At 49.9% G+C, this 8,477-nt stretch overlaps 1 protein-coding gene across 1 annotated transcript; it reads left to right on the plus strand.

Moving 5' to 3' along the window:
- Positions 1–225: 225 nt before the first annotated feature.
- LOC132027682 (Golgi-associated RAB2 interactor protein 6-like) lies at positions 226–6,564 on the plus strand. Its single transcript, XM_059416440.1, has 5 exons — positions 226–396; positions 1,974–2,176; positions 2,590–2,851; positions 3,708–4,101; positions 5,504–6,564. Exons 1-5 carry the CDS (start codon positions 241–243, stop codon positions 5,518–5,520), a joined length of 1,032 nt encoding a protein of 343 aa, XP_059272423.1. The 5' UTR covers positions 226–240; the 3' UTR covers positions 5,521–6,564.
- Positions 6,565–8,477: the final 1,913 nt, after the last annotated feature.

Raw genomic sequence — 8,477 nt, forward strand, 5'->3', positions numbered from 1 at the left:
CTGGTGCTAGCCTCCCTCAGCCAAGGACAGGAGGCCTTCCTCCAGGTCCCAGATGGGCACCCATCCAGCTGGTGTGGGGGACATATGAGCTCAGAGGATCCTGTGTCAAAGTCACACCATGGCAGGATATGGGTGTTAACTCTGTGCCAGCACATGTGTGCCAGTGCTGGGGAAACAGCCCAAGTCACAGGGGCAAGAAAACCTCTGATCTCTCTGCAGGTCTCTTAGTGCAAGGGAGCCATGGACAGCGACAGGGAGTCAGCAGACCCCAGCACCCAGAGCTGTCCTGTGCTGCCCATGTTCCACAGCTCTGTAGGGAAGCTGCACCAGCTGCTGGGCAAGGGAGAGTATACGCTCCTGAAAGACGTCCCCACATTTGAGAGTGACTTCATACAGGTGAAGGGCCATCCCCCTCCTCCCCAATTCATGGTCCGGTCCCCCACTCCTCCCTGATTCACGGTCTGGTCCCACTTCTCCCTGATTCATGGTTCCCCCTTCCTGTTCTCTGATTCATGTATATGCCCCCTTCTCCAGTATTCTCCCTGATTGATGTATATGCCCCCTTCTCCCTGTTCTCCCCGATTCATGAATGCTCCCCCTCTTCCTCCCTTTCCTTCTTTTCTTCCCATGACAATACTGTAGACCTATTACGTTCTGAGTGTGTAATGATATCTTGAGTGACTTTGCAGGTGGGTAGAGGAAAGTAACTGTTTTTGTTTGTTTGTTTGTTTGTTTTTTTCACTACATGATTTTTCCAGCCTGTTTTATCCAGTGTCACCCTTTGCCATACGTGATGCCCTTATTGTCAGGCAGGTGTTGTCCTGTGTGTGTCCTTACTAAACACTTAATAACTCTTGGAGATCAGTCCAGCCGTGGGTCTGACAGGTGAACTTGTGCCATGAGGTCCTGCTGGTTGGGCTGTTTGCCATTGCTTTCCCTCCCTCCGGATGTTCTGTAGGAAGTCAAGGATCCAGGTCCTGCAATCATGTGTATTTGGTTCTCTAAAGGGTCCAGCTCAGTCTGGTGTCCATCCCCTGTGAGCCTCACAACAATCTACTTATGTTGGCAGCACGAAGAACCCCTTGTCCTGAGAGGCAGACTGAGCCCTAGTGAGTGATGTGACATTCCAGGTCATTAGGCTTTCAGCTCAGGGAGTTTCTGGTCTACACAGCTTTCAGGATGGTGGTGTTGGCTGTGGCATCCGGTATGTCCCGGCCATGCAGCATGAGCAACTACACCTGTAGGGGTGAGGCAGGGAAGAGGGTGCAAGGATATAGGTGCCACCTGACCCAGAGCTCCGTGACCGCTCAGCTATCACTCTTGCTCAGCCTTGGCTCTTTCTTGGAGTCCCCTGAAAACCCTCGAGGACCCTGATGCCGGGTCCCTTCCCCAGGATTTGGGTGCCGTGACTGGGCGGTCTGGGCCATGGAGCCCCTGGCTACCCAAAATATGAGGGCGGGATTCCAGCCAGTGAATGCACCCAGACTCAAGACATGGACTGTCCTGCTCGCTCAACCCTCATTGAGTAAGTGATGACATTTGTTCTCCTTAGCTCTAAATTCTTCCTGAGTTTGCTAAGAACTTGGATGTTTACTTAGGTAACCACGGCCTGATTTCCTGCCCTTTGACTAGTAGTGTGTGTGTATGTGTGTGTTTTCTCAGTCATCCCCATGGCGTTCTCAGTAGCAGGGTTTCCCAGCCCAGATCATGTGTTGCACTTGACTGTCCCACCTTTAATCCCTTTATGTTTTAGGGTTTCTTGCCTTGGTATTTTTGAGTTGGAAAGCTGTTCTTGGTCTTAATACAATGTTTATTTTGCATGAGCCCGGTTGTCCGCATGGTGCACGGCTGGAGCCCGGTCTGCTGAGTTTCGGCCACACACCGAGAACTGCGGTAGCCTCTTCTCTGAGGAATGGGGCCGAGGAAGACAGCAGAGAATGCACGGCCAAGCCATGTTCTTCCAACACCACTAGGTCAACAGACGGGGAGAGGTGATCGACGTGCACAACACCGTGAACATGGTGACGATTGGCGTGGCCTACACTGGCCAGCACCTGCCAGGGCCCGATGTCATGCTGCTGGCTCAGCCAGCCACACATTGTGTGGCCAGTGCCAGTGATGACTCCGATACCCAGAGAACGGACTTCAAGGCATCAGAGAGCTTGGAACTGACCAGGCAAGTACAGGAGTTTGAGTCCCTCTGTGTGGGATGTGTGCAGAGTGGGTACGCCCACCACTGCTTGACCTGCAGCCACATCAGAATCAGAGGGGGCAATATTTGGCTCAAGGCCAGGAGGACAGTTGGGGGTACATGGCAGCATCCCTTGCATGGCAGAGTGGGGAGTAGGGGGGTCCTAGTAGGTGGTCAGGAGCTGGCCTGGTGTCCTATGAGGCCTGGCAGGCGGAGGGCTAGCTACAAATTACGGCGGCATGTCTCAGGAATGTGGCTCTGGCAGGAGGGCTGAGCTGGGTGAGCAGGATTTGGCAGATCCTTTAGGAAATAATAGATTCTGACAGGACCGGAAGACTGCCTCCCTGTTCCTTCCCCTTTGTCTCAGCCTAATCCCCCACTTCTTTGCTGCCCAACAGGCTGCTTCCTTTGAAGTTTGTGAAGTTATCCATCTATAATCACGACAAAAAGCAATTCCAGCTGAAGCTTGCCACAGGCCGCTCTTTCTACCTGCAGCTGTGTCCTCCTTCCAATTCAAAGGAAGATGTGTTTGCCTGCTGGGAGGACCTGGTGGGCCTACTGAGGCCCCCCATGGAGGCGTACAGCGGGACCCAGGCCCAGCCTGCGGGTGACATGGTCTCCATACCCGGGCTGGAGGCGGAGGACAGGAGGAGCCCATCTGTAAGCCTTTGTGTGGACTCTGGGTGGTGGGGCCAGGATGACTTAGAAGAGCAGTGAGGGCCCTTCCAGGCAGCTCTCTGAGACTCCCTGTGAGAAAGCACTGCCTTCAGAAGAGCTCAGGCCCCATTAGGCACCATGCGTAGACCTTGCCTCACTGGAAAGGTCCCAGTACTTGTGAACACCTGTGGCCCCTCACATGCCGGCTCCTCTGATGTCATGGCTGATGTTGCAGTGCCCCCAACAGCACCTTCTCTGTCCAGTCCACCCTGGACGAGTTGCTACCACAATCCAGGCCGGCGCATGTGTCACGGGACACTGGCAAGCGTGTGGCAGTCCTTCCTTAGCTGGAGCCGCATACGGAGCTCTGTTCGTGAGCAGCATAGCAGTTGTGCACAGCTTGTGCTCTGTATGAGAGTGTACACTGAGCACAGCTTGGCCAGAGTCTCCCCACCACCCACCCCAGAATCTGTTGTGCAGAAATGCTAAGACCAGTGTGTCAAACGGCCCTCTGAGGGTGCCCTCTGAATGCGGGAGAACCCTCCCGGCAGCACAACTGTGTCTGCACAGAACTCGAGTGACCATCATGGAGGTGCTAGGAGGCCTCCCCATGGCAGGGCCTCCTTGCTTGAATGGCCTTCCTACATGGCCTTCCTGTACCGCCTTCCTGTGCCACAGCCTCCCTGTGGGCACAGCCCCCCTGCCCTCATGGCCTCCCAGTGCTCCTGCCTCCTACGTGCACCGGACTTGAGGACCTCACAGGTTCTCCCAGTTACAGCCCTGCAGGAGCTTAGCTTAGGTGACCATCCCTCCTCCCCTCACTGTCTTCTCCACTTTCCTGTTTCTTCTCTCAACACAGGCCATGGAGCTCCACGGACAAGGGGATCAAGATCAGGTCAACGGCAGCAGCCTTTCTGTGCTCAGCGATGTGTCCCTGGCTGCCTCCCTGGCCTACACAGGTGGGGAAGGAAACCGAGCACAGGCCTCGTACTGTCTGCGCAGGAACACGCCGTCTGTCCTTAGCCCAGCCCCTCCAAGGATGGATCGCAGGGTGGCCCCAGGGGCAGCAGGAACTCTGCAGGCTAGCATGAAGGGGGCCACAGTTGGCGGCACAGACAGCAGGCCTGTTGGCAACACTGTGGACGGTTCGGACGCAGGACCCTCCATCTGGGCCAATCCCGATGCAGGCAGCACAAGCAAACCAGATGGACACCAGAGACTCTCGCCGGTTCAGGCCAAAGCCCCGAGGACGAGTAAGGACAAGGAGAGAATGCCCACCGAAAGGCTTTACCTTCTTAGCAGAATATGGGAAAACACATCATTCCTGAAGTCACAGGGAACCCCATGGGGAGACAAAAGGGAGAATCAGGGCAGCCTCAAGGAACGAGGGTGTGGTTCCCTGCTGCAGGAATACATAAGCCTCAGCCTCACCCAGAAAGGGTCCAGGTGGGTGGACTGACTTCCCTTACCTCCTGCTTAGAGTGTTTCCGTTTTCAGAGGAGGGGAGCACTATCTTCACCCCCACCCTGAGGACCGTGCCCTCCAGTAGAAGGGGTTGCACACTGTTTCACTCACCCTTTACACTTACTGCAGACCGTTGCACCTGCTGAACCCTGGGTGACACAGGCAATGAGCAGGGCAGACAGAAAGGGGTGGTATGAACATGATAGGGTTGGGCTCTGAGGACAGGGACATGCTTGGCCCCTCAGGAAGGAAGCTGAAAGGCATGCTTCTTACCTGGTCGATGCCATCCTGTGTGCATACACCTGATCCTCACAACCAGAAGCAGTACTGCTATTGAGCTTGGTGCAGAGGAAGGAGCTGGGGGCTCTGAGGCCAGGAGTGATTTGGACAAAGATACACTCAGAGGTTACTGTACAGTGTCTTTCTTGCAGCTGACCTGTGTTTTTCCTCAGCACTTGGGGGTGATTCTGATCACTCATTTCAAAGACAGAAAGGCGTACTCTTAAAAAAAAAAAATGAGACTTGTCGAAAAATTGGCAAACAATTGTACAGTTCCCATAGATTTCTTCTCCAGCCCCCTCTCATAGTAAATTGTCAGATACATAATAGTGACTCAGATAAACACTTGGATTGCAGTGGCATTTTGTTTCCAGGATCCCACACTGCATTTACTGGTTATTTCTTTGCAAAAACCTAGTTTCCCCTAGTTGTTTGCCCCCCCATTTTTAACGTTCATAAGTAGATTTTGTCTGTACCCATTATGCTTGTGGTATTTCCCTAATGAATTTGTTTCCCTGATTCACGCTGTCTGTATTAATTAGAATCCACTGTTAGGAAGCGGTATGCTTTCTCCCTCATTTATGTGTTTATTCCATTATTTACTTATGACATGGATATTTATTCTCTGGGTTATAATCAACTTTTCTTTTTGTGCTGTGGCTATTCTAACTAAGATCAGGGCAGACTCCTTTATGCTGTTTCCCGAGTTCCTTCAACAAGCCCCATCGTTTCTTGTAGCATTTCTGGAATATCCAGATGTTCAAAAGTCATATTTTCCGCATCCCAGCTCTGTAATCAACTGCTTCCCCAGGAAGTCCCAGCTCTTTTTATTGGAAAATGTCACTTATGTAACTAAATGTTGTCACTACATGGTACTTGTTATGACTAGGTTTGTTCTGTCTTGTTTTGCAGGTTATCTCAAACACTGAGGAGGAGCTTGTCTAGGACAAGGTCAGGTAGGGTGCCATAATCCAGGGTTGGTTTCCTTGTCCCAGCCCATCTTGTGCAGCTTCGTCTGGTCTCTGAGGCAACACACGTGAGCCATTCATGGAACTCAAGGATATCAACTAGTATGGATTTCAGATGTCAACACCGTTCACCCACCCACTTCAAAATAGGGAAACATAATTTTCTCAAAGTGGGTCAATTTATTCCTTTCTTGAAACAATTAAATGCCTAGTACATGCCCTGTGATAATATCTGGTATATATAAACAGTGGGGCAGAGTGGGGGTACATGCCCAGATGCAGTCTCACAGTGTGGAGACTGCTGGGGGAGTTCAGGACGCTCACAGCTCAGGGTCATTGGACAGGAGATGAAGGGGGCAGGATCTGCTCAGGTAGTCATGGGACACGACCTACAGAGATGTAGGGCATGAAGGAGGGACTTGTCCACACCTGTGCTTAGAATGGCCACTGCCTGAGTATGTATGGGAAAACTGGAATCAGAGAAACCCATTGGGAGTCTGGCCACATAGGGGAGAGACAGATGATAAAAGCCCTGAACAATCGGCACATAGAGGGGACATGAGCATAGACCCCAGAGAACATGGGAAGGATTAGATGAGTGAGGGATAATCAAGAATATGAAATGACACATCTTCTCCTGGGCACGGAGATGGTGGTGCTGTTCATACACGTGGGGGCATAAAGAAGGATGAGAGGATGCACAATTAAGTGACTTAGCCTTTGTATCTCAAGGTGTTCTAGTTTGATAGGACAGTATCTGATCATTCATCATTTTCTTTTAAGATTTATGTATTTGTTTTAGAGAGAGCAATCAGGGAAGGGCAGAGTGACAGGGAGAGAGAGAACCCTAAGCAGATTCCCCACTGAGCATGGAGCCTGACGGTTCTCTGATCTCATGACCCTGAGAGTAGGACCTGAGCTGAAACCAAGAGTTGGATTCTCAACCAACAGAACCACCCAGATACCAGATGAACCCCTGATTCATTATTTTTTAAGTAAACATTGACTTTGTGCCTACTATGTGTCCGTTTCTTTGCTCTGGACAGGGTAGGGTGAGTGGGGTGTGCAGCCTGGTGAACCAAAGCCATAGGGAGTGTGCAGTCTTTATAGGGAGATGAGCTGTGTTAAGGGTAGAAAGACTGCAGCTTGGGGCAGAATATGAGCGATACTTTTCCAGTACCACAGCTTACAGGAAAAGAGGGAACATCCCAGAGACAGTCTCTAGTCGAGTTTGGCTGCAATGCAGCATGGCCGGGAAGGAGCTGGTAAGATTGTGAAATGGGTGGGTCCATATTGCCACACCAGTCAAATACCACACTTAGAAGTTTGTACTGGTTTGGGGGCCTTGTGGTTTTGTTTTTGTTCGTGTGTTTTTTTTTGTTTGTTTGTTTGTTTTGTTTTTCGTTTTTGGCAACAAGTGATATGATCAGTAGGCTTTTGAACCAGAATCCATGAGTGAATTAAGTGAGGTTCAAAATTAAGAATCTCTTTCTTTCCTCATTGTCTGTGGGATACCTTCATGGTGTACCATCCTTACTCATTTCCAGGATCCTGAAATTGAGCTCTCCATATGGTTTTCTGTTCAGACCTTCAAGCTCTCTATAATGCACAGACTGCATTACAAGTGTCTGAAAGTCGAAGTTTCAGTGAAACAGGCTCTTTCTAATAAATGATAAAGCCCACAGTAGGTCAGGTAGGAGCAGAGTGGAGGTCAGTAGTGGAGGAGGCTCTCATGCTGTCAGCAGAGTGTGCTGAGGACATCACTGGTACCCTAGCATTTGTGACCAGGGAAGACATCTATAGCCATAAAAGACCATTACAAGAGACTGGTCATGGGTAGCAAGCTACTTCTGGAGAGCTTCCTTTTTGCATTGAGTAAGAGGAGTTGTCATGCAGTCAGCAGAGTGTGCTGAGGAAATCACCAGTACCTTAGCATCTGTGGCCAAGGAGGCCATCTATAGCTGTGGAAGACCCATTACAAAAGACTGGGCATGGGGAGCAAGCTACTTCCGGAGAGCTTCCTTTTTGCGTTGGATAAATAAGACTTGCCTTTTCACAATAAAACACTATTGTTTCTTTCATTTACATGTTCCATGGAAATGACCTCAGAAAATTTTGTGACATCAGGTAAGCTGTCGCCTGAGACCCTAGCTTCCTTCTCAGCTCTGCTCACACCTTTGCTCAACGGAGCCAATGGGAGTGGTGCCTCTTGCCTTAAGCCCTGTCTGCCTTTGGTTCCTTGGGCTGTCCTCAAAGTCACATTCTGTTGGCTCGGAGGCACTCAATTTCTCCATCCTCTTTCCCTTCCCTCTGAAGGTCAACTATCAGAGATGTTACATCCATTAGATTAAGGAGGGATGGGACTTGTGTCCACTCAGGATATTCATGGGCCGGGGAGGAAGAGAACAGCTACATCTTTCAGTAAGAAGAAGAAAAACGACCATCTGGAGTGAGCAATTTCACATCCAGGTCAATACCCTGAGGAAACTCCTACTTGTGTTGCAGAAGAAAACTGAGAATTCTGGAACAAAGCACAGGAAATAGATCCCATGTTCATCAAATGAAGGATTGATAAGTTAGGGTATATATGTACAGGGGGTTACTGCACCATATGGGCAGCTATGCACATTGGCAGGGATGAATGGCACTGTGGAATAAAAAAAGAAACAAGTCAAAAATGAGAATTTCATTTACAGAATGGCTTGAAAATGAGAGAAAATGAGATATGACTGCATATTTGGTTGTTTCTCTTGAGAAAGTTATCTCTGTGGTGCAAAAGAGGCATCCTGAGAAATATACATGAGAGACCTAACAATGATGGAAATTGTCCGGTCTCGTAAATAAGGTTTTGGATAGACAAATATTTAATTTTCATATTTTAACATTTCTGAAAGGATGATCTCTAGGTGACATTTGTT

This window comes from Mustela nigripes, chromosome 12 (assembly GCF_022355385.1).
Source record: "Mustela nigripes isolate SB6536 chromosome 12, MUSNIG.SB6536, whole genome shotgun sequence".
Classification (NCBI taxonomy): Eukaryota; Metazoa; Chordata; class Mammalia; order Carnivora; family Mustelidae; genus Mustela; species Mustela nigripes.

Coding starts and splice junctions, on each gene's coding strand:
- LOC132027682 (XM_059416440.1), top strand. CDS start 241: ATGGACAGCGACAGGGAGTCAGCAGACCCCAGCACCCAGAGCTGTCCT. Junction 2,177..2,589: donor GAGAGCTTGGAACTGACCAG/GCAAGTACAGGA, acceptor GCTGCCCAACAG/GCTGCTTCCTTTGAAGTTTG. Junction 2,852..3,707: donor AGGACAGGAGGAGCCCATCT/GTAAGCCTTTGT, acceptor CTCTCAACACAG/GCCATGGAGCTCCACGGACA.